The sequence below is a fragment of the Schistocerca gregaria genome, chromosome 8, assembly GCF_023897955.1.
Source record: "Schistocerca gregaria isolate iqSchGreg1 chromosome 8, iqSchGreg1.2, whole genome shotgun sequence".
NCBI lineage: Eukaryota > Metazoa > Arthropoda > Insecta > Orthoptera > Acrididae > Schistocerca > Schistocerca gregaria.
The window spans coordinates 145497409-145524467 of NC_064927.1; the positions used below are offsets into that span (position 1 = coordinate 145497409).

The 27059-nt window shown below is 39.3% G+C and overlaps 1 protein-coding gene across 3 annotated transcripts in view; it reads left to right on the plus strand.

The window, feature by feature from the left end:
* Positions 1 to 27059, plus strand: part of LOC126284229 (uncharacterized) — a 333906-nt gene that overhangs the window by 226655 nt on the left and 80192 nt on the right. For all 3 annotated transcript variants that reach the window (XM_049983005.1, XM_049983007.1, XM_049983006.1), the window contains 3 exons: positions 948 to 1011; positions 4960 to 5081; positions 14010 to 14158. In XM_049983005.1, the coding sequence (XP_049838962.1) occupies positions 948 to 1011; positions 4960 to 5081; positions 14010 to 14158 (335 nt within the window). The remainder of the gene's footprint in view (positions 1 to 947; positions 1012 to 4959; positions 5082 to 14009; positions 14159 to 27059) is intronic.

Here is a 27059-nt window from a genome sequence, read left to right on the forward strand (position 1 = left end):
CTCCCTCTTTCTTGGTCCTGAGTGTTAATGGATGGCACTTGCATCTTGCTCCCGAGTATTAATGGGTAACGCTTGCATGGTTACATTTGTCCTCAGTTTTCTATGCGAAAGTGGTTTGTCTTCCCAGTTTAAGCACCTGAATTTCTTTCTGGAGGCGGAGTCCCTCAGTTAGCATTGACATTGCTTTGGGAGGCCTTTGGTCTTGCCTCCATGTCCCATGTGTTTTGTCTAGTCTTTTGTGCTATCCTTGTTTGTTCCGACATCTTCCCCTAATGTTGTCCCCATTGTGTCATGATCATGGTATGATGTGGGGATCGGGATGGATTATGTAGTGCTCCCCTCTTCTCATCCCTTTCCCCCTCCTGTTCTTTACTCTTCCTACCGCCCTGACATTCCTTCTGCTGCCCTGATGTTCCTTCTGCTTCTTTGTTTGCTCGTTTTTCTTTCCCATTGACTGGACTGTGTTGTTGGTGTTGTTCTTCCCTTAGCTTGTGACAGATTGGATTGTGGGACATATGACCACTGTTCGGTGCCCCCCCCCCCCCCCCCCCCCCTCGCCTCCACCAGCCACACACACCAGTCAACCAACCAACTGAATGTGGGTGGGAGAAAACACCAGACTTGGCAAAAAAAACACCAAATTCAGCAAAAAATTACACCAACTTTTGCAAAAAAATACACTGAATCTAGTAAAAAAAATGACAAAAATAATGACGACTCTTGGAAATAATAAAACTGAATTTGGCAAAAATACACTGAATTTGACACAAAACCACACCATACTTGGTAAAAACAGTGAATTTGGCAAAGAATTACAGTTGAATAAAAAAAAAAGATCTGGAAAAAGATAATACTTACTTTATCCACAAAATAAAATGATTTTTTCCTGTCCCTAGCCATGTGTTATTTAATATCTTTTGTTCATTTTCTGTATTGTTTCTTTTTAGAGAGGTGATCCATATATTCAGTACACTCTGAAAGAGGAAGAAGAATTGGACAAAGAGATAAAAGGTATGCTAAAACGTTTTCATGCACATGAAAGTAAGAAAAAGGTGTTGTTGTACTAGCTTCTTTAATATTACTCAGTTACATTTATATTATTTGATGGCATGTTTCTTGCTACTCAAATTGCAAAGGAAATGCACCATATACAACAACAAAACACTGTGCTCTTACACGTGTCTGCCAATAGCAAAATGTGTCAAAGGTTTGAGGACGACTGTGATGTATCTTAACCCTAGGACGCCCAAAAGGGGGGGTTCGTTGAACCCACAATTATGTCCCCTGCTTTTGCCCAACTAACATTCATACTACATATTCCCTTTGAGTTATTGTTTGTTGGCTATTTTATGAAACGTTAGTGTCAATATATTTTATAGAAAATTCCTGCTTTGAAAGAAAAAATAAATAAACTTATTATGGGTTCAACAAACCCCCCTTAGGCTTTCATGCTATAGAAAATTTCGCTTAGTAGGATTTCGTATTTCTCATCTCTACAACAATGCAAGTTAGTTTCTTGTTGGTTGGTATTCTTGATATTCACAAAAATCAGTTTACTTTTAGAGGAAGTGATTGTTGATGTCAGTCAGCTGTTATTTATCTTGTAAACTTGTAGTGAGTTAGTGGAGTTCCCATCACTAGGCCTCCAGTAACTTTGGTCTCCTACACAGCAAAAACGAAACCAAGTAAGAACTTACTGATGTCAACAACGCACCAAGATAAAGGCATTGTTGGAGGAGAGAAGAATAAAACCGAGATAAATGCATATTATAATTCCACTAAAGGTGGAATTGATACCATTGATCAAATGGCGCGTATGTACACCTGTAAGAGGGGAACAAAGAGATGGCCTCTATTTGTATTTTACTCTCTCATCGACATTTGTGCTATCAATGCAACCACCATATTCATCCAGCAACATCCAAGATAGAATGAAAAGAAACACAACAAATGGAAACTTTATCTTCTGCAATTGAAATTGCAGGTAGAAGAAAGAAGTGCCAATGCAAGAGGGTTACCTAACCAAATTGTTCAATCAATTGAGACTATTTCAGAAAAGAAAATCAAAGAAGTGACAACAGAAGCACGGTAGCCTCCTGCAGGGAAAAGTTGGTGCCATGTTTGTGTAAGAAAAGCTGAAACAAATAAGTAGAAGTACAACAATCTAAGTAAACCAAAACAGTATTGTGGGCAGTGTCATAAACATGTGTGTAACACACATTCAGAAAAATTGTGAAGTGTGTCTCTTGCCTTGAAGTTGAGGACTCAGAGTAGTTTATTGTATACGAACACATCTGTATTTTGTATTGTAATATGTTAATTTTTTATTCACTCAATCCAATATTTATAACAATTAACAACATTTATAAACCGATGCCTTAGTTAAAATACATAAACCATTTTGAAAGTTGTAATTTTGCATCAGTAAACGTATTTAATACCTGTGGGTTCGCCGAACCCACCCCCTTAGGCATCCACGTCAGAAAAAAAGGCTTGGGCGTCCTAGGGTTAAGTGTAACACACACAAAATAGATCAACACTATATATGTGAAAGCTTAGCTTCTCTTGCAACTTATTAATCTTAGAGACCAATATTATATGTAAAAGCTTTTATTTTCTTGTAGCAACACTATGTATATTAATTTAAACCATTACCTTTTCCTGTTTGTGTGTTCGCACTACTGAACAGTGATGTTTCTATTGGCTGACTACATCACGTGTCCTATGCTCTGAATATCCGCTGTCATCGGCCGGTGAGATCACTTGACGTGAGCTACGACAGGCTTACAAAAGCGCATCGCAGTCTCAATTTCAATCCTTTGGAAAGTAACAGGCATTATTTGGTGTAATTCGAATTTATACTTTCATAATACGAAAAATGCAGTGTACATGTTGCTGCACATCAGACATATTTCCAAAACGTGCTTTTTCCCCCTGAGTTTTGTTTTCTGAAGTGCCGGTAATTTCCACGCCGGTGTATAAAACCACAACCATTGAAAGGATTGATAAGCTTTACAGTTTCGAGGAAAAGTATACTGTTACTTAACATGGAAAAAATGTGTTTTCATCCGGGAGAAATTGTATTATTAACTGGGAAATCTGGGAAAAATCCAGGAATTTTTTTTTTCCTTGTCCACGTGTACACCCTGAACCCTGCAGCTCATGTTCGTCCCATCAGTGCACTGCTGCTGCCAGTTGACTCCATTGTTGCCAGATAGAGATAGGTTTCCCATGGCATTGAATATATGGCCATTTGTAAGACTGGCAGAAATTTTAAATCAAACACTGGGCAATTTATATTAATTTTGGATATAAAGTGCATCTGAATTTTAGAGGCAATTTTTCAAGGAAACGTGTGTGTCTTTTAGTCTGTAAAATTCAGTAATTCAGTACATTTTCCTCCATAGTGAGTGTCCATCAGAGACAAGGTATCATCAGGAGTACCCTAGGGAGGTGCTGTTATTATCTATATCCATAAATGATCTGAGGGTCACAGTGAACAGCAGTCTGCAGCTGTTTGCTGATGAGGCTGTTGGGTACGGGATGGTGTCATCATTGAGTGACTGCGGGTGGATACAAAATGACTTAGACAAAATTTCTAGTTGACATGATGAATGGCAGCTAGCTCTAAACACAGAAAAATGTAAGTTATTGCAGATGAGTAGGAAAAACAATCCCATAATGTTTGAATGGAGCATTAGTCATGTGTTGCTTGACACAGTTATGATAATCAAATATGTAGACATAACATTGCAAAACAGTATGAAAAGAAGGTAGTAAATAAGAATTGTAGGGAGATGATTGGTCAAGTTCAGTATATTGGTGGAATTTGAGGAAAATTTGGTTGGTCTGTAAAGAAAACCACATATAGGACACTAGTGTGACCCGTTCTTGTGCACTGCTCAAGTGTTTGGGATATCCCCCAAGTCGAATTGAAGGAAGACATCAAAGAAATTCAGAAGCAGGTTACTAGATTTTTTGCTGATAGGGCCAGCCAAAATGCAAGTATTATGGAGATACTCCAGGAACTGTAACGGGGGCCCCTGGAGGGAAGGTGACATTCTTTTTGAGGAACACTATAGAGAAAATTTAGAAAAACGGAATTTGAAGCTGGCTGTAAAATGATTCTACTACTGCCAACATACATTTCACACAAGGACCATGAAGATAAGAGGAATTAAGGCTCTCATGGAAGCATATAGGTGATTGTTTTCCGAAGCTGTGTTTGTGAGTGGATTGAGAAAGGAAATGACTAGTAGAGGTACAAGGTACCCACCACCACACACCATAAAGTGGCTTGCGGAGTATGGACAGGATTATTGCCTATGCTTTCATCTATCACCAAATCATCCAGGCCCCTGTAATAATTGTGAGACCCTCTTAAGTTTGGAAGGAACGTACCTGTTCCATGAATTGTTTCATGTGGTAACCACCCTCCTTAGCTGTGGTGCTTTGAAGTGGTGAACATCAGGACTGCAATGTTGGCGATATTTCTTTATTTCTCTTATTTTTAATCAACAGAAAACTAAAGACTTAGGACATGTAATACTTGTGTACAGTCTTCCTTTGCCTGGTCTTCTTCCAGTCAAACTGTAAGCATAGTTGTAAATTATCAGAAATGCTGTTGGTTGGAGAGTATCATATCTTTTTCTGCTTTCAGAGATATTCCACCTCCCCATATCATTATTGGTGCGGAACAGCCCAGTACAAAGGCTGACTCTTCTTTCTCTTGTTTGCAAGTGTAATTTTGCCAACTCTACTAACTTGCAGGACGGGGAATCAGATTGGGAGATGACAGATAGAGATACAGATAACTCACACAATACTCAATTGAGAGGATGTTTTCTCTGCAGATTAGTAGTGTTACTCAAATAATGTGACATTTGAGGAAATTAAATTTGAACATTTAATAACTGCACTTACTTTTGAATATGATCTATTTCTTAAAATTATGTGCAGATGATTGTGAAGCAGTCACAGAGGACTTTGAGCCTACCCATCGTTCCACAGCTCGTAAGAGCACTTCTCAGATAACACCCCAGTATCCACGTTTATCATCTTCAGTAAAAGCTCCAAAAAGGGTAAGTCTGGCATCTCTTCTAACACAAGTACAATAAAAGATACTCCAGCCGTAGTACTATAATTAAATTACAGTCTTGTAAATGTATTTATTTATTTTTAGAATTGTATTACTGTAAATTCCAAAAGTGAAGTATATGATTAGGAAGCATATACAAAGTGTGTGGTTTTGGATGACTTTGCTATTTAATCCTTTACTTTTCGTTTGGTTGAACTCTTCCCATTTGTAAGGTTATGGAACAGAGAGGTATCTTTTTTTACGCTTTCTTGCTGCCCTCTGCAAAAGTAACATTTTTTGTCTTTCTCCATTTTCAGTATATTATAAGTATTGTTAATGTAAAATAAAACTGTTCCAGAAAATATTTACAACAATTTGTCCCATATAAGATTCTCTCCAAAACGATACAGAACAGAAGGTCATCTTGACCAACTGATTGGGGAATATCAACCTGGTTTCTGGAAGGGCCATTCTTGCCCAGAACAGATCTTTAATCTGAAGAAAATCATCGGGTACAAAAAAACTGGAGGAAATAACTACATAGTCGTGTTCGTTGATTTTCAGAAGGCATATGACTCCATTGACCGACAGGCATTACTACATATTTTGGAAGGATTTGGGGTAGATGATACATCAAGAAAGCTGATTAGACAAACTCTCACTAAACAGTGTCAAAAGTAAAATTTATGGGTGAGCTATCAGAACCCTTTACAATCAGAGCAGGCTTAAGACAAGGAGATGGACTATCCCCACTCATTTTTAACTGCATCTTGGAAAAGGTCATTCGAGAGTGGAGAAAGTTGTTAGCCCAAGAAGAAACAAATGAAGAGCATTTCAGACTTGTCCTAAGAACAAATGGGTGTACATTGACTGCTTGGCCTTTGCGGATGACCTGGCCATTTTTTATAACAACGTAGTGAGCAGTCAACAAGATCAATGGACTGTCAGAAATTGCTGAAAAAGTCGGACTCCAGATCTCTATTCAAAAGACAAAATATATGACGAATATCTGTGATGAACATGAATGGTTGATCACCAATGTTGGAAATATCGGACGAGTTAAGAATTTCAGGTATCTCGGTGAAGTCATCCAAGAGAATGGATTAGAAGAAGCAGCAATTAATAGCTGGATGAGGAAGTAAGACCAAGCACACCAACTGTCAAAGAATACCTGTAACAAAAAGTCTATGAGTATAGGGGCCAAGTTACGACATTATTATATAGTTGTCAAACCTGAGGGCTTATATGCGTCCGAAACTTTGATCATGAATAGGCTAGGTCAAGCTGAGTGGCTGGAAAAGCAAGAGTCTAGGATATTAAGGAAAATCCTAGGCAATAGACCCCCCCCCCAGCCTCTCCTCCCTCTCCCCCATGAACCATGGACCTTGCCATTGGTGGGGAGGCTTGCGTGCCTGAGCGATATAGATGGCCGTACCGTAGGTGCAACCACAACGAAGGGGTATCTGTTGAGAGGCCAGACATACGTGTGGTTCCTGAAGAGGGGCAGCAGCCTTTTCAGTAGTTGCAGGGGCAACAGTCTGGATGATTGACTGACCTGGCCTTGTAACACTAACCAAAACGGCCCTGCTGTGCTGGTACTGCGAACTGCTGAAAGCAAGGGGAAACTACAGCCGTAATTTTTCCCGAGGGCATGCAGCTTTACTGTATGGTTAAATGATGATGGCGTCCTCTTGGGTAAAATATTCCGGAGGTAAAATAGTCTTCATTCGGATCTCCGGGCGTGGACTACTCAGGAGGACGTTGTTATCAGGAGAAAGAAAACTGGCGTTCTACGGATCGGAGCGTGGAATGTCAGATCCCTTAATCGGGCAGGTAAGTTAGAAAATTTAAAAAGGGAAATGGATAGATTAAAAGATATAGTGGGAATTAGTGAAGTCCGGTGGCAGGAGGAACAAGACATTTGGTCAGGTGAATACAGGGTTATAAACACAAAATCAAATAGGGGTAATGCAGGAGTAGGTTTAATAATGAATAAAAAAAAATAGGAGTGTGGGTAAGCTACTACAAACAGCATAGTGAATGCATTATTGTGGCCAAGATAGACACGAAGCCCACACCTACTACAGTAGTACAAGTTTATTTGCCAACTAGCTCTGCAGATGATGAAGAAATTGATGAAATGTATGATGAGATAAAAGAAATTATTCAGGTAGTGAAGGGAGATGAAAATTTAATTGTCATGGGTGACTGGAATTCGGTAGTAGGAAAAGGGAGATAAGGAAACATAGTAGGTGAATATGGATTGGGGGAAAGAAATGAAAGAGGAAGCCGTCTGGTAGAATTTTGCACAGAGCATAACTTAATCATAGCTAATACTTGGTTCAAGAATAATAAAAGAAGGTTGTACACATGGAAGACTCCTGGAAATACTAGAAGTTATCAGATAGATTATATAATGGTAAGACAGAGATTTAGGAACCAGGTTTTAAATTGTAAGACATTTCCAGGCAACGATGTGGACTCTGACCACAATCTATTGGTTATGAACTGTAGATTAAAACTGCAGAAAGGAGGGAAATTAAGGAGATGGGACCTAGACAAACTGACTAAACCAGAGGTTGTACAGAGTTTCAGGGAGAGCATAAGGGAACAATTGTCACAAATGGGGGAAAGAAATACAGTAGAAGAATAATGGGTAGCTCTGAGGAATGAAGTAGTGAAGGCAGCAGAGGATCAAGTAGGTAAATAGACCAGTGCTAGTAGAAATCCTTGGATAACAGAAGAAATATTGAATTTAACTGATGAAAGGAGAAAATATTAAAATGCAGTAAATGAAGCACGCAAAAAGGAATACAAACGTCTCAAAAATGAGATCGACAGAAAGTGCACAATGGGTAAGCAGGGGTGGCTAGAGGACAAATGTAAGGATGTAGAGGCAATTCTAACCAAAGAAGGGAAAGCAGAAAGGTGGAAGGAGTATATACAGGGTTATACAACGGTGATGTACTTGAGGACAATATTATGAAAATGAAAGAGGATGTAGATGAAGACGAAATGGGAGATATGATACTGCGTGTAGAGTTTGACAGAGCACTGAAAGACCTGAGTCGAAAAAAGGCCCCCAGAGTAGACAACATTCCATTGGAACTACTGACGGCCTTGGGAGAGCCAGTCCTGACAAAACTCTACCATCTGGTGAGCAAGATGTATGAGACAGGTGAAATACCCTCAGACTTCAAGAATATAATAATACCAATCCCAAAGAAAGCAGGTGTTGACAGATGTGAAAATTACCGAACAATCAGTTTAATAAGCCACAGCTTCAAAATACTAACTCAAATTCTTTACAGACAAATGGAAAAACTAGTAGAAGCCGACCTTGGGGAAGATCAGTTTGGATTCTGTAGAAATATTGGTACACGCGAGGCAAAACTGACCTTACGACTTATCTTAGAAGAAAGATTAAGGAAAGGCAAACCTACGTTTGTAGCATTTGTAGACTTAGAAGAGAAAGCTTTTGACAATGTTGACTGGAATACTCTCTTTCAAATTCTAAAGGTGGCAGGGGTAAAATACAGGAAGTGAAAGACTATTTGCAATTTGTATAGAAACCAGAGTGCAGTTATAAGAGTCGAGGGACATGAAAGAGAAGCAGTGGTTGGGAATGGAGTGAGACAGGGTTGTAGCCTCTCCCCGATGTTATTCAGTCTGTATATTGAGCAAGCAGTAAAGGAAACAAACAAAAAAAAATCGGAGTTGGTATTAAAATCCATGGAGAAGAAATGAAAATGTTGAGGTTCGCCAATGACATCGTAATTCTATCAGAGACAGCAAAGGACTTGGAAGAGCAGTTGAACGGAATTGATAGTGTCTTGAAAGGAGGATATAAGATGAACATCAACAATAGCAAAACGAGGATAATGGAATGTAGTCGAATTAAGTTGGGTGATGCTGAGGGAATTAGATTAGGAAATAAGACACTTAAAGTAGTAAATTAGTTTTACTATTTGGGGAGCAAAATAACTGATGATGGTCGAAGTAGAGAGGATATCAAATGTAGACTGGCAATGGCAAGGAGAGCGTTTCTGAAGGAGAGAAATTTGTTAACATCGAGTATAGATGTAAGTGCCAGGAGCGTACCATGTATGGAAGTAAAACATGGACAATAAATAGTTTGGACAAGAAGAGAATAGAAGCTTTCGAAACGTGTTGCTATAGAAGAATGTTGAAGATTAGATGGGTAGATCACATAACTAATGAGGAGATATTGAACAGAATAGAGGAGAAGAGGAGTTTGTGGCACAGCTTGACTAGAAGAAGGGATCGGTTGGTAGGACATGTTCTGAGGCATCGAGGGATCACAAATTTAGTATTGAAGGGTAGCGTGGAGGGTAAGAATCATAGAAGGAGACCAAGAGATGAACACAGTAAGCAGATTCAGAAGGATGTAGGTTGCAGTAAGTACTGGGAAATGAAGAAGCTTGCACAGGATAGGGTAGCATGGAGAGCTGTATCAAACCATTCTCAGGACTGAAGACCACAACAACAACAACATAGGTAATAGATAATTTGATGGCCAATGGCGAATGAGAGCAAGTGAGGACTTGTACAGCAAGACAGAACCTGTCACAGCATCCATTATGAAGAGACGATTGTTATTTTACATCATACCGTAAGGATTGTCTGTGACCGACTAACTAAAAGAATATGGAGTTTCAGCCAATCTAAGAAAGCAAGGTCAAGATGGTTTGAAGAATGTGAAAAAGAACTTTGGCAGATTGCCATATCAGAAAGAGAAAGTCCTGACAAGAATAAATTTAGAAGATTGGTGAACATGTACCAAGGTTTTAAAATGCCATCAATGTCCAAAAGACAGAGAGGACCATTATCCGAAGAGCATAAACAGGCACTTCCTGGTGGGCTCATAAGATAATGGCAGGAAGTCAAAGCTGGAACAAGAACAAGACCTAGACATTAAAATGAATTTGGTTGTTACCACGCATTCCATAGAGGCTCAACTTCTTAATAACAATAATAAATTACAACAAGATTGCTGTGCAATTGTTCCCTGCTAATGAACAACACAGAAGATGCTGTAAATGGCCATGATTTTATCACTAACAAGGCAACATTCCCAAGTATAAATAAACTATCTTGGTGAAACTTGGCAGATTTGTAGAGGGACCATAGTAAAGTCATACATATTATTTTGTTTGTGCCCAGTTCCACTTTTAAGGATTACAACATGCCTCAAAAGATAATTTGACATATTATGTTTTATAAAAACTGATATGTAATTAACGTTCTAGATTACTGTGCAATCAACTTTTGTAATAATTTGAAATTTTACGGTATACCCCACCACCACTAATTAATTTTGAAAATGAAGACGTTTGACAACATAAATTAAAGTAGTTTTCAAGCCACATACATCCACATGTAATAAAGGTGGTTTCTGAAATACCATTCATGGGAAAAAGAAGAGCTGTACACAGTATGCTGTCAAAGAATTTAAAATATCTAAATATTGATTGTTATTATAATTATTTATTTTACTTACATTTGTTTTCTGTTTTAAATTGTTATTTTACATTTTATTTATTTATTTATTTTTCCTTCCTTCATACGTAGGATTTGTTAATTGAAAGTAATATGTGACTCATTATTATTATGCAAAATTATTGCAGAAATTACGTGTTTATTTACACTGTGCACATAAAATTAGTGTAAATTCTTCGCATAGTATACATGATGAAGAACACAATATCATACAAAATTAAGCAGGATTTCAGAATATCGTCGGTGATCCTGTACATATTGTGATTTGTATCATATTTATTTCAGTACATTAGTAAGCCTTGGCAAAGAGAACTGATTATGTACTAGTGACTGCAGCTTGATAATATTGTATCTAAAGTGGAGACTGACATCATAAACATTTATCAAAACTAAATCTGACATTGTTCTCATAAACAATGGAAAGGACAGTTTGGAATATCAACAATTATGGAAAGGATAGATTGCTACTCATCGTAAAGATGAAACATTGAGTTGCAGACAGACACAACAAAAAGACTGTTACACATTGAGTTTTCAGCCAAAGCCTTCATCAGAAAAGAATAAACAAGCAAGCACATGTCATGCACAAATGACTGCTGTCTCTGGCTGCTCAGGCCAGACTGAATCTGAAATGTGTCAAACAGGAGGAGTGATCAGTTGTGGAGCAGGGAAGGGGAGGTATAGCAGGGTACGGGTGGGTAAGAGGCAACAGTGCTGCCTAACAGAACGTGCAGGGACTAGAGGTGGCAGTCGAGGCTACCTTATGCAGTGTCAGAAGGCCATGGGGGAGGAAAGGTAGTGAAAAGAAGTGAATGGGAGGGAAAGAAGCAGAAAAAGGGAAAATACAGGTGGGTGTGTTGACTGAGAGCAGTGCACTATGAAGGTGAATGGACCTCAATTGGGAGATAATAGGATGGAAGGGTGGAAACTGTTGGGTGTAGGATGTTGGTATAGTAGGTCAACATAGGTTGAAGCCGGGGTAATTTCAGGAGCAGAGAATGTTTTGCAAGGATAACGGCCATCTGCATGTTGTGCAACAGGGTGGTCCACTTTGCTCTTGGCCACAGTTTCTCAGTGACCATTTATACTGGCGGATAACTGGTTGGTAATCATACCAAAATGAGAGTCACTCCAAATCCCAACCCCTTGCCACAGGAATGATATTCTTGGGAAAGACCCATGTGCAAGACCTGCCCAATACACTCACCCAGCAAACTCTATTCCAGTCCTGTCACAGACTTATCATATTGAATGAGATTCTGAGCCATCTGTGAAAGCACCCTTGTGTTGTACCAATTCTGCTGCAACCGTTACTCAGCTTTTTATGTTGGTGTGACAACTAACCAGCTGTCCACTAGGATAAATAGCCACTGGAAAATTGTAACCAAGAACAAAGAGGACACCCCTGTAGCACAGCATGTACTGAACATAACATGTTTGCTTTCGGTGCCTGTTTCACAAGCTGAGCCATCTGGATCCTCTCCTCCACCACCAGCTTTTCTGAACTGTGCAGATGCGAGTTATCCTAACAACACATTCTCTGCTCCCGAAACCAACCCTGGCTCAACCTACAATAACCTGCTATCCCCAGACCCTCCACCCCATGGTTTCTGCTCCCTCTGTCCTATCACCTCACCCCAACTCACTCCCATAAACCCTGGTGTGTTTTGCTCTTTGCCAGTAGTGCACCCATAATATTTTCCCCTTTTCTGCTTATCTCCTTTCCACTCCCTTCTTCCCACACCCCACACTCTCGCACCCCACTCCCACAGTCTCCCAACACAGCTAAAACTACACTAATAAATTTAATGGAGATTACAAAATGTAGTGCTACTAAAGGCTGTTGTAGTCAGGAATGTGGCATTTATAACACCCAGTGCAGACAGGTGGAGAAATACTAACACCCAAACCTCCAGGTGTCAGACAGATCAGCGCCAGCAGTTGTATGTTGACAGAGTGTCAACCAAAACTGTGATATATTTTCTGCTATTGTCGAGGAGAACATGTGTAATAAGTAACACCTGACCTACAGAGTAGACGAAAAGCGTAACTCTGAGCATCTGTCGTTGGAGCTCTCGTGGGGAGTCAGTAGAGAATTAGTTTGTTGTACCAAATATCCTCCAGTTCAAGTACTGGTTATGCCAGTTTTTGTACTCAGCATGTGTGAAACTGTTATATGAGACAACATATTCCTGACATGTAAAATGACTGTTCAGATTTTAAAGCAATGTTCTGTTGGCAGTCTGCTTTCGCTTCATTTCTTTGAAAGCAGCAAACTTATTGAGACATTTATAGTTTCAGAGAATGAACATAAACAATCAGAACAGAAAAATATAGAAAGAATTGCTTCACCCATGTGGAAATGTTACTAGTAATAATAATAATTATTATTACTGTTATTCTTATTTTTATTATTATTGATATTAATATTTTTGCATGTGTGATGCAATTGTTGTTCTTCTGTACGAATTGTTTATGTTTATTCTATGAAACTACAAAAGTACTCTATAGGTTTTCCATTTTCAAATAAATGAAGTGAAAGCGCACTGCCAAAATAACATTACTATAAACTCCAAACAGTCCTTTCACATATCAGGAATATGTTATCCCATATAACAGTTTTACATGTGCTAATGCAGAAAAATTGGTGCAACCAGTCCTTGAACTGAGGTCTCCTGGTACAATCAACTGATGCTCTACTGACCTCTACACGGCAACTATAGGTAACACACGCTCACAGCTATGCTTTTCCTGTGGTCCATGGGTCAAATGTTACCTATTAAATCCCATTTATGCATGTTCTCCTGTACGACAGCACATTGCACAAAATGTATCGGAGTTTTGGTTGATACTCTGTTGATGTACAACGTTTGGGGCTGATCTGACTTTCTGACATCTGGAGGTTTGGGTGTAAGTGGAGACATGTAATAGAAGTACTGTTTCCACTATTAACAATGTTAAGAAGGATTCTTTGTTATTGTAAATTGTTAGCACATATCCCCAGATTTTGTACCAAAATTAACTGCACTAACTAATTGGCTGTTTAGGTTGAGTGTGTCATATTATCCTGTGATGCTCCTGTCTTTTCTGAAGATAACCTGCTGTCTCTCTCTCTCTCTCTCTCTCTCTCTCTCTCTCTCTCTCTCTCTCTCACACACACACACACACACACAAACCAAATTACACCTATCTGCCTACTATTTGTGCTTCACTTTGTATGAAAAATTTTATTCTTGTGATATGTTTTTGCACATTGTTGACTTCAGTAAATTATGCTGTTTAATGTCATTTGTCAGTATATATTTTTGGATATAATTTTAGCAGTTATGCCAGTCAGATGAACTACTTGACTCTAAATGACATTTTAATTCATAAATATAACACTTACAAGTTTTGTTCTTTGCATTTGCAGATATTTTACCCATGCTATTCTCAGGTGACCTATAGTACACACAAGTGTAAGCCTTCATGTCTGGTGATTGGAAGTTCAGAAAAAGATTTTTCCAGCTATCGAAACCTTCTAAGTCATCTGTCGGAACCAATGTTACATGGCTGGACGAGGTAAGTAATAAGTGTAGTTTCTCTCCTTGTCAACACTGGGTTGAGAAACTGTATGGAGTGAATGATGCTCTGTGGCTGTACCAAAAGAAAATGATTCTAAAACATTCTGATTTGTTCACTATAATCAAACCTGGTTGATGGAAACAGGTGAAGATACATCAGTTGCTGATAAAAAGGCATACATAGCATCACAGTGTAAGCTACTAGCAAAAATTATATTTTTCATATGCAGGGAACAGCAAAAGCACATACAAAATTATATGAGGCATTCAAAAAGAAACACGCGGGTGGCATAATTTCAGAAACCAGTACCTGTATGTTACAAGTACTGACTCTGGCTGTTGAGACATTTGCTCTCTGTGACACAAGGCAGTGAATGGCTGTCTCATAAAATTCCCGGAACTGTGATGTGAACCAATTCTGGATGCACAGCTGGATGTCATCATCCTAGGTAAATCATTTGCCCCTCAGCACCTTTTTAAGGGGAGCAAAAATGGCGTCATCGCCATTCACCATCTTGTGTCATAGTGGGACAAGTGTTTCAACAGCCAGGGACAATAGTTCTAACATACAGGTACCTCCGGCTCATTTGTTTTTGAATGTCCCTTATACAATACCAAAATAAGTATGGAAAGGATTTTAAAACTATACAACCCAAAGGATAGCAAATTCTGCTCTGTGTAGCCGAGATGGAATTAGCTGAAAATGAAGAATTGTGAATCTGTGGGACATTAACTTGTCTGACACAGCTCAAATTCCAGATGGAGCTGTAGTAATGCATATTCTACATAGACTTCCAAACAATTGCAGTGCACGGTTTAGGTGCTACAATAAAAATACATTTGCTTTCCCACCATGTTATACATCATGAATGTAATGAAAATAAACATTCTGAAATACCCTGGAAAGCTAATACCAGTAACGAAAAGTACTTATTAATGCCACTTGTAGAACCAGGGTGTATACGACCCGGGACAACCGGGAGATCTGGGAAAAACCCGGGAATTTTTTCATCCAGGAGAAAACCATTCAAAGGATCGATAAGTTTGGCAGGGAAAATATACTGTCACTTAACACGGAAAAAGTTTGTTTTCACCGGGAGAAAGTGTATTTTTAACCGGGAAAAATACATGAATTTTTTTTCCTTGGCCACGTATACACCCTGAACAACAAAACACTGTGCACGCACAAGCATTTGCAAATAGCAAAAATATGTCATAGACCATTGGGCGAAGACTATGTAATTCTTCATAACAATAAACTGCTTGCTATGAGCATGACATCACAACTGTTCACATTAGGTTCGTTTGACCAGTTGCCAGCAGGCTGTTGCGCATGCACATTTCACTCACATATAAGCAGTACCTTCTCCTGCTTCCCACTACTTGAAGTTTGGCTGTTAGCCGTATCGGCAGTAGGAGCAATCAGCCAGATGCAAACGAGAAAAATTTTTCTCGCGCGCCCTAGTTGCCAGATTTGCGCATACACAGAGTTCTCCGAGTTGTAGTGGGGAGGGGGCTAGTCTCCATGTGACCTGTGTTATGTTAAGTGATTTCGCTGCTTCTCTTTGTGTACAGCTCCCACGTCAAATGAAAACAAAACGGATTTCTGTGGCCGGGAGAGCTATCAAGTAAATTAAAATACATTCACATAATTACAGAGGGCAAATATATATTATTAGTTTCAGTTTTCTGATTTTATTTTATTTACAAGTTAGTTGCAGAGCAATGAAGTTATTTTTGCAAGTTTGCTAATGAAATTTAGCTTTATTAATCTTTCCGCTGAGGCAATCATTTTATTTGAAACGAAGTGTTTCATTCTACAGTATTGGCTAGTTCCAAATGTTGGCTGAATTTCAAGTGCAATGTCAAGTGCTTTTGCCAGGTATGGCATTATGCCATAATAAAGAACCAAAAATGAGTTCGTAGAGTACTGGTACTCCAAGAAAATTTACATCCCAAAAACCACACTGAAAAGCTTAATATCAGATGGGACCTACTTCATAGTGAAACTGGAAAAAGCCAATTTGCACTTCAAGCCGAATTGTGCATTTTAGTATGGTTTATGAAATTCTGATGCGCTTTGGAGTATCCTCTGATGCCCTGTTTCTTTTGTGGTGTAATGTAAGCTCTCTTAGTGCTTTATACACACTAACATGCGGGCATCCTACACCACTACAGTTGCACACGGACAATAATGCCTGTTTTCTGGCACTCTCTGGCAACTGGTTAATCGAACCTATTTCTAAGAGTCTCCTGATAGTATTGCGAACAGTGGTTACAAAAGTGTTACTTTCAAAGTAAATTTCTTTTTACGCAAGATGAATTATGTTATGTGTGAGAAAGTGGGGTGGATTTCTAAATCACAGAGCGTTCGAAACTGAACAGTTTGAGGACCAGCCTCTTACAAGAGTTTCGAGCTGAGACATTTATGTCAAAATTTTAAATTTATTGGCACATTTGTGTGATGTATGTTAAAGTATAACCCAGGCAAAAAAAAGATCAATATTAGATGCGAAAGCTTAGTTTCTGTTGTAGCATGTTAATCTAAGAGACCAATGTAATATGTGAACGCTTAGCTTTTCTTGTAGATATACGGTACTGTGTACATTAATATGTAAACTGTTAACTTTTCCTCTTGTGTGTTCATGCAATGTAACCAGTGATCTTGCTATTGGCTGACTATAACACGTGTCCTATGCTCTGAATAGCTGCTGTCATCGGCTGGCGAGATCTCGTGGTTTGAGATACGACTGGCTTACAAGAGGACATTGCAACCTCGGTTTCAACACTCCGGAAACTAACATGCTGTGTTTGGTGCAATTCGAATTTATACTTTCTTAATATGAAAATATGCAGCGTATATGTTGCTACAAGTCAAAGGTCTTTCCAAAACTTCTCTCCTTTTTTTATTAAAAGTCTCTCCAAAACTTCTCTCCCCGCTCTTTGCTTTTTTTTCCGAGAAGTTCTACGCGATTGTATAAAATGTCAACGATTCAAAGGATTGAGTCCCGAGGGAAAATCTACGGAAAATCTATTGTCACTTAGCACAGAAAAAGTGTATTTCGCCTGGGAAAAAGCATATTTTTTAAACGGGATCTCCGGGAGAAATTCGAGAATAATCCGTGAATTTCTTTTCTTTGTCCCCATATACACCCTGAGAACAATATTACACATGGAAAAAAAGCAAACTGAGAGGATACTTTTGTTTGCTACAGCTGTCACAAGAGGGGGTCACATATTTAGAAATTGCCTAGAAAAAGAGACATTTAAAGGAGAGCAAAAAAAGAGTTACTGGTAGTGTGAGCACTTCCTGTGCCACATTTACATTGAATAGTGACAGCTGGCTAGTGGATTATGGGACAACTCATCACGTGGTTCTCAATGAAAATTATTGTTCTGCTGTTGATAAAAATATTTTTGTTGAAAGAATAACTTTATTTATGGCAAACAATTGAAACCATTGGGAAAGGGACCATAAGGGTGAAGATAATTAACATTGAAGGTTTGGCTAAAGAATTTGTTGCTAAAAACACACTACATGTACTTGAGATCAATCAAGCAATCTTATTCATAAGGCAGCTCAGTTAAAATGATAGAAAGGTTTTTTCAGTACAGAAGATTGCAAGATCTACAACGAATCTGGAAAACTGTCATTACAACATAACAGAAGACTTTATATTACATAAATATACAGCCAAATAACAAATGATTAAGAAACATGTTGAGAGATAATGAATTTAACATAAAATCACTAGACTTGTGGCATCGTTGAATGATGCAGATCAGTAAGAGTGCAATTGACAAAACAAAGAAAGAAAGAGTAAACACTTTAGAACTTGTGTGTTCATAGTGACTAGAGTTGTTCGCGGTGCTAGTTTCAGCTTGCTCAGCCCATGTTTTGCAGCCTTGTCCTTATGGGCTATGGGCTGGCCCACATGGCTGATAAGCTGAAAGCAGCCGGCCAGACCAGAGACAGCCTGCTGTGCCATGTGCTCTGTTTCATGTACTCACTTCTGTATTCCGTTGGCTGTGCTGTTGTGCATCCTGGGTCTGTTTTCAATGTCTTAAGACTTATGGGGAGAGAATGACTAATACAAATTCTGTACTGTGTTATTGCTACCATGAGTCAGTTGGTTATTACAATAATTGTGATTGTCAATGACTCCTCCTGTGAGATTGCAGTGCCTTTAATTCTGTCAACATACGTTTGATTTCCCCTGTTTGATATTAAGGCACATGATTGCAAAAATGCATCCACAGTAAATATATTCCATAATGTTACTAGTGTCACAAATACTCTTTATAACCATAACATGTACGGATAGTGTAACAGACTGAAAATAAATAAAAGCAGGCATTACAGTTGTCTCATAGATAGAGTATTTTCTTTCATGAAGTTTGCCTATAAAATGAATAGATAAAATGCTGTAATCCAACACATTAGTCAATTAAATGGATGAGCAGTGAAAGTCCAGTACTGGTATTCAGTTCTGAAGAACTCAGAATTCAGAACATTTTTTTGATGTTCAGTTGATCGGATTATTTCTCCTAAAATGACAGATATAATTTATGAGCAGACTTTTAGACAAGTGAAATCACTGCATTTTGAGTTGCAGATTTATTGAAATTGTATCACGGAAAGTAATATGCTGACAAACCAGTTTACGAACACTAGTTTGTTGCACTATAAAATAAATCGCAGTGTTTGCTGAGTGGAACTCCTGGCTGTTACAATCTCTTTTGTTTCTAAAAGCAAACAGTAAGAATAAAGCATTAGATACCATTAATTATTGCGCAAAAACAAGGGCTGCACCATTTAACTAAAGCACTCCTAGAAATTAAACAGCTTCTGCAGGATTAACTGTATCAAATAGAAGTTACGCAGATTCAGCAGCTCATTAATGCTTTGTGGACTGATGATTGATATTTTCTCATTGACAATCAACCCTGCTTGGCTAAAATTGCTTTCTGTAGGTGCACTTGTAATGGGAATTACGAGCAAAGATCGAGGAGCTAATCTGAAGAACGTTGTGAACTTCTTCCTGTACTCCACCATGTCAGCAACTGCAGTGGTTCCTCATTTTCATAGTAACCTCTTGCTGAGAGCATGGGATTGGTGTAACTCTGATCTGTGTAGACCATGAAACACCTCCTAAGAAAGCGTTTTTTCCTGCTTAGGAGCTAACTTAACTCATATGCATCTATTGCAGGGTGCAAGGCAGTGGGGCACCTCATTACAAAATGACCCCCCCCCCCCCCCCACTACACACACACACACACACACACACACACACACACACACACACACACACACACACACACACACACTGAGAACAGGGGTATACACTCCGGGAAGTTTTTCATCTGGGAGAAAATTGGGGAAACCTTGGAATTTTTTAGAATTCTGAGAATTTTTCATTGTGTTACTTTTCAAATAAATTTCTGTAATTTTGTCTGATAAGAACTTGTACTCTAACAAAGAATTTTACATTAGCCTGCTACTGCAGAATAATACTGCAACAGAAAAGCATAAACAAAAGAAAAATACCAAAATGAAAATTAAATTGCAAGGGAATTACAACAAAACACAGTGCACACACACAAGCATGTGCCAATATAAAATGTCTCAAAGGCTTTACGATGAAAACTGTGCAATACTTCATAACAAAATCTGCATTTGATGAGCATGACATCAGCAGCTTCATGCATTTGTTCAGAAGTGAAGTCATGTACGAGCAACGTCTTTTTCCTCTTCTGGCTATTTAAAGTGTGGCTGTTAGCTGTATCAGTAATAGCAGCAAGCAGCCACATGTTAGCCAGAAACATTTTTCTAGTGTACCTGAGTTGCCAGATTCATGCATATGCAGAGCGGTCTTAGTTGTAGTGGAAGTAGGGGTAAAAGCTCCATGTGACCCGCATTTATCTTTCATGAGTTTGCTGTTTTCTCTTGTTTACAGCTATCACGTCAAATGAAAGTAAAACTGATTTCTGTGGCCGGTAGCTATCAAGTGAACTAAAATACATTCAGATAATTATGGAAGACTAAAAAATGTTATTAGTTTTCTTTCTGGTTTTATTTTATTTCCGCATTATTGGCAACCGAGCATTAATCGTCTTGCAGAACAATGAAGTTATCTTTGTTGGTTTGCTGAAGAAATTTGGCTTAATCTTTTCCACAGAGGCAGCCATTTTGTTTTAATGAAGTGTTTCATTCACCACTCTTGGCTATTCTCAACTGCATGCTGTATTTCAGGTGCATGTTTTCATCTTTTGGCATGTATGGCATAATGCCACAACAAAGACCCAAACATGAGGTAGTTCAGTACTGGTATTCCAAGAAACCGGCATCCCGAAAACCACACTGAAAAGCTTAATAAAAGGTGGTGGCCTACATCAGTGTTAATCTAGGCATAAAAATGTGCACTTTAAGCCAAATTATGTATTTTCATGTGGTTTACGAAATTCCAATGCTCTTTGAGTATTCTGATGTCCTCTTTCTTTTATGACATAATGTAAGATCTGTTAATGCTATGTATGTATGAACATAAATAAATGTTCAGTTGAAGATGATTAATCGGCCAAATGTGGTCAGGATTATTGAATATAATGTTTTGTTTCAAATATATTATTAGCTATAGCAGAATTTTAGAAATCTGCCTTCTATGAAACACAGTGTCTCCAATCACGGGACATGTTCCACCACTTGTGTGGTACCTCATCTGAGCTTGCCATTGTTTCTTAATTTGTGTTATTTATATCTTAAATTTACAGAATGACATTCTTTGGTAAACTATAGACTGGCAGCAAACCATATTTTATCATTGTAACTCTGCAAAAGGCTTTATATTTACTCCTGGAGTACAATATAATTCGCCTTTAATACAGGCTCTTGACTTCACAGATAACCTTGGTAATTTTTTATAACATTTGAAAAAATTCATGACAAATTTATTGTCCTTAGTTCTGACCTATGCAAACAGCTGTTTATTTTTGCAAGAAATTTACATTCCTTCTTATTAGCTTTTTTCAGTGCTGTGTTGATGCAGATTGGAAATGCTGGATAACACTATTGCATAGAATGACTATAAAGAAAAACTGTGTTTAAGTCACCACATTGCACAATATTGTGGTACTTTGAGCTGTAGACACTGGTTTTGAAATAAATACACACATCAAAAAAGTTTTGCTTCACCCCAGTTCCCAGAACTCCTGAAGATAGATGTTGACTGTGGATATTGTATCACAGACACAGTCCCTTTGACTGTTCAGAGATGTCACTAGCCGGCCGGTGTGGCCATGTGGTTCTAGGTGCTTCTGTCTGGAACCACGTGACTGGTATGGTCACAGGTTTGAATCCTGCCTCGGGTGTGGATGTGTGTGATGTCCTTAGGTTAGTTAGGTTTAATTAGTTCTAAGTTCTAGGGGACTGATGACCACAGATGTTAAGTCCCATAGTGCTCAGAGCAATTTGAACCATTTTAGATGTCACTAAACCCGCCCAAAGATGTAAACAACCATGCATGAGCAGCGCCTGTTAGACAGATGGGGTCCGACAGCCAATCAGTTCCAGTCATTCCACTAGGAAGGAGGTACATGTCTCGTGTTGTCTGTAGTTACCATACCTAGACGGTCAATACTGCGGTTCAGTCATGTCCGCATTGTTATGTTATGCCAGGGAGGCCTCTCAACAAGGGAAGTGTTCGGACATCTCGGAGTGAACCGAAGCAATGTTGTTCAGACATGGAATAGATACAGAGAGACAGGAAATGTTGATGACATGCCTCACTCAGGCTGCCCAAGGGCTACTACTGCAGTGGATGACCGCAACCTACGGATTATGGCTCAGAGGAAGCCTGACAGTAATGCCACCTTATTGAATAATGCTTTTTGTGCAGCCACAGGACGTCGTGGTAAGACTCAAATTGTGTGCAATAGGCTGTGTGGTGCTCAACTTCACTCCTGACATACATGGCGAGGTCCATCCTTGCAACCACGACACCATGCAGCGTGGTACAGATGGCCTCAACAACATGCCAAATGAACCGCTCAAGATTGGCATCACATTCTCTTCACCAATGAGTGTTGCATATGCCTTCAACCAGAAATCGTCGGAGATGTGTTTGGAGGCACCCCGGTCAGTAGACATACTGTCCAGCAAGTGTAGCACGGTGGAGGTTCCCTGCTGTTTCGGGGTGGCATTATGTGACACCGACGTACTTCGCTAGTGGTCATGGAAGGTGCCGAACGGCTGTACGATACTTGAATGCCATCCTCCAACCAATAGGGCAACCATATCGACAGCATATTGGTGAGGCATTCATCTTCATGGACGACAATTCGCAGCCCCATCATGCACGTCTTGTGAATGACTTCCTTCAGGATAAGGACATCACTCAACTAGAGTGGCCAGCATGTTATCCAGACATGAACCCTATCGAACATGCATGGGATGGATTGGAAAGGGCTGTTCATGGACGACGTGACTCACCTACCACTCTGAGGGATCTACGCCGAACCGCCATTGAGGAGTGAGACAGTCTGAGCCAACAGTGTCTTGATGAATATGTGAATAGTATGCCACAATGAATACAGGTCTTTATCTATGCAAGAGGACCTGCTACTGGACCACCAATAGCTCCCAACGGCCCCTCTGAACAACATGTCACTGCACTGCACATTCATGTGATGCCCAACTATGCATGAAATTCCAAACAGAAATGCAAAAAAGCGTATGAGCAGAGCAGACACTGAGCATGGGCTTGCTTTGTAAGCGTAGCTGCACATGCACAGTAACAACTGCTTCCTGGTGTTCTCTGGCAGCTGCTCAAACGAACTTATTTGTAACAGGTTGAAGGAAAATATTGCGAATAGTGGATTTGAGAAGCATTATTTTCAGAGTAAATTTCCTTTTCTCCAAGATGAAATATATTAAGTGTGAAAATGTGCTATAAATTTCTTAAATCACAGAGCATGTGTCTATCATTCAGAACTTAATACTCTGAAAACCAGCCACCTACATAAACTCTGGGCCCTGAAGAGCAACCATTTATATCATTATTAAAAATTATGCTGGCACATTTGTATTTGATATATCTTAAAGGGTAACACAAGCCAAGAAGGACCAATATTGTGCAGGAAAGCTTAGGTTTGCGTGTAGCTATGCTATACAGTATACACGGCGTGATAATAATTAAAGTTTAATTTTCAAACTGCCATAGAAATAACACCACTGCTCAGAATGATGTCAAATTGCAACGGAATATTATCAGAGAAAGGAGACTGTGTGGCAGAAGAAAAATAAATAGTTACAAAATGTAACAATAGATGGCACTGTAAGCATCATAATAGTGGTTGACTACAAATGACAAATGTATCATACAACAATGCCTAAGGTGTACATTTGACATTAAACTAACTGTAGTATGCAGTGTGCATGGGTGTTCAGGTATGATACTGTTAGTTACGTAAGCCCATCTACCAAGGCAAGGTCATATCACATTGGATGGGTAAAATTTGTTTTTAATTGTCCTGAGGCCAAAAACCACATAAAAAGCATCACTCATATCGGTTTTTATTGTCTTGAGTCCAAGAACTGCATGTTGTTGTTGTTGTTGTTGTTGTTGTTGTGGTCTTCAGTCCAGAGACTGGTTTGATGCAGCTCTCCACACTACTCTATCCTGTTCAAGCTTCTTCATCTCCCATTACCTACTGCAACCTACACCCTTCTGAATCTGTTTAGTGTATTCATCTCTTGGTCTCCCTTTACGATTTTGACCCTCCTCACTGCCCTCTAATACTAAATTGGTAATCCCTTGATGCCTCAGAATATGTCCTACCAATCAATCCCTTCTTCTAGTCAAGTTGTGCCAAAAATTTCTCATCTCCCCAATTCTATTCAATCAAAATCAAATTCGATTATTAATTTCTGTGTGATTGGTGCAAAACATGTTCAGTAGGCTGTCCACTGTTTTCTGCAGCAAGTTGAAACTGAGAAACAGCATGTTCCACAACTGATTGAAGTTTTTCGGGGTCACGTTCAGAATGTGTTGCATAGTGTGTGCCTTCAATGCAGCTAAATTTGCAGTCGGAACACTGAACGGAACATCTTTCACATAGCCCCACAGCCAGAAGTCACACGGATTAAGATCAGGTGATCAGGATGGCCAGGCTGTAGGGAAATGGCGTCTGATAATTCTAGCATTTCCGAAATGACGCTTCAGCAGCTGCTTAACTGGACTTGCAATGTGTGGAGGCGTGCCATCCTGAGTAAAAATGATCCCATCCACACACATCCAAGCTGTTGGAGAGCTGGAATGATGTGGTTGTGCAAAAGACACTCATAGTGCTTACCAGTGACAGTACAGGTAACAGGACTGGAAGCACCTGTCTCTTCTGGGGGGGAAGGGGGTGGGGGGTACGTGGCCCTATGATAAATGATGCTGTAAATCTGCACCACACAGTAACCTTCTCAGGATGAAGTGGTTCTAATTGATTTGTGTGTGGATTTTCCATTGCCCATATTCGACAAGTCTGTGTACTGACGTCTCCTGTGAGATGGAAGTAGGCTTTATCTGTCCACAAAACCTTCCACGGCCAATCATTGTCCATTTCCATGTGAGCAAGAAGTTCTAAAGCAAAAGTGTCTCTTGCTGGCAGGTCAACAGGAAGCAACTTGTGCACATGAGTAATTTGGAATGGACTGTAAAGAAGGATGTTTCGTAGGATTCTATGCACCACGTTCACAGGCATGTCCAGTGTTCGGGCAGTTCTCCGTGCACTACATGTTTGCACATCACCACTCATCTCCTCCTGGTTTGCTGTGGCCACTGCTTCCACTGACGTCAAATCAGTTTGTTACCTCCCTCTACCAGGTTGCACTCCAAAAGAACTTCTCTTTTCGAATTTCCGAATCATTTTCTCTAGACCCATGGCACTTATCGGATCAACGCCTTTCTTTAAACCCTTCAGTGTCCGGAACTTCAGCATAGCAACATGTGCACAGTCATCATTCTTGTAATACAGCTTTACAAGCAGAGCACGATCATGCATTGAGACAGTCATGGCAAACATCACAGACACGAAAGGAGGAAAAGCTGTGTACCCAGCATGTTTATACCAACTTCAGTGTGTCATGAAACTGACAGGTGTTGTCATTTACATACTCGGGCACATACAGCGCTATCTGTTGATCAATTTTTGCACTCCCCCCCCTTCTCCGATAATATTCTGTTGCAATTTGACATCATTCTGACCAGTGGTGTTATTTCTACAGTGCTTCTAAGGTTCAACTTTAATTATAATCACCCTGTATATTGAATTAAACCATTAACTTTTCGTATTTGTATGTTTGGGGTACTTAACAGTGATGTTGCTATTGTCTGCCTACATCATGTGTTGTATGATCTAAGTATCTGTTGTTATTGGCAGGCGAGATCACATGACATGGGCTATGAGTGGCCGACAAAAGTGCATTGCCATTTCAATTTCAGACCTTTGGAAACTAATGAGCTGTATTAGGCGGAATCAATATTTGTACTTTTGTAATAAGAAAATATGCAGCATTCTTGTTGCTGCGCATCAAAGATTTCCCCAAAACACATTGTTTTTATGCTGCATTTCATTTCATAAAGTAACACAGGAAAAGTTTATTTTCACCTGGAAAAAAGTGTATTTTTAACCTAAAATCTGCAAAAAATCCCGAAGGATTTCGTGCTTCTTGACTTAATTTTAAGAACTCTATGTTTGCAAAATATGATACTATGTCATTTTGTATGCTCTTGGGGCTCACATAAATGTTCCTTTCAGTTCAGTTCGTATGTATAGTGAATTTACTGTTACCATTTTCTTTTCCTTTATATTTCTTATAATTATCAATCATACCATTCTATTTTGAATTCGATATGCCTTTAATCTTTTTTCAGCTGCCTTGAAAATGTTTTGTGAAATCGTTGAAAGATGAGGAAGGGCATCGTGAACATTGACGGGGTCAGATTTTGCATACTGTGCACCTGTCTAAAAGATCCTGGCATAAGCTACTGATCCCTTCACCTTTAATGATTTTATAGGCATGTAGGGTCTGGGCACACAGTCGAACACAGCTACTAACAACAGTAGATTTTGTTCGTGAAGGTATTGCTGGGGTGTTTCCAAGCCTCAAGAGGTTTTCACTTTTAACACATTTGTGCCTGATTGACAGTGAAGTTGGTGATCATTTCTTGAAACAGTAAACAAAATCACATGATTTTCACTGCACGAAACCAACATATCTGTTTGATTCTGATTAATACACAGCCAAAAAATATTTCCATACTGTAGACAACTCATGAATAATAATATATATATATTTTTTTAAGTAACTTTTCCTTCACTACTTCCTTGTTAAGAACACCCAATGGTGCAGGTGATGTTCACACAGATGTCAAAGTCGAGGATGGCAACTGCAGGTGAAGCTCAGCATACAGAGTTATCAAAAACTCTATGTTGCTAAGAGTAATCGCGAGTTGCACGTACACTGAGTTGTTAGATGGGGGTGTCCACTGGAATGATGTGGCTCGTGCCGTGGCACAATGTTTGCACCTGGCTTGCAACTTCAGATGGAAAAACACAGTGTAATGGGGGAGAACCTAACAGACTGATGTGACATAAATAAGTCATCTGGCATACCACGTCATTTGCTAGAGGAATAAGGCATGCTCCACTTTTGACATACTCTTAAGTCTGTACTAGCGGTGCGATTCTCTCTGTACCCAGGAAAATGAGGGACAATCTTGAGTTCAGTATTCATTTTGATGGTCTGTGGAGAAATATCTATGTGACACAATCTGTTGTTTTCCTGGCATGCTTCTAACATGTAGAATTCTCAGGTGTCCCATAGGTCACATTGTAATTTCCCCACATTA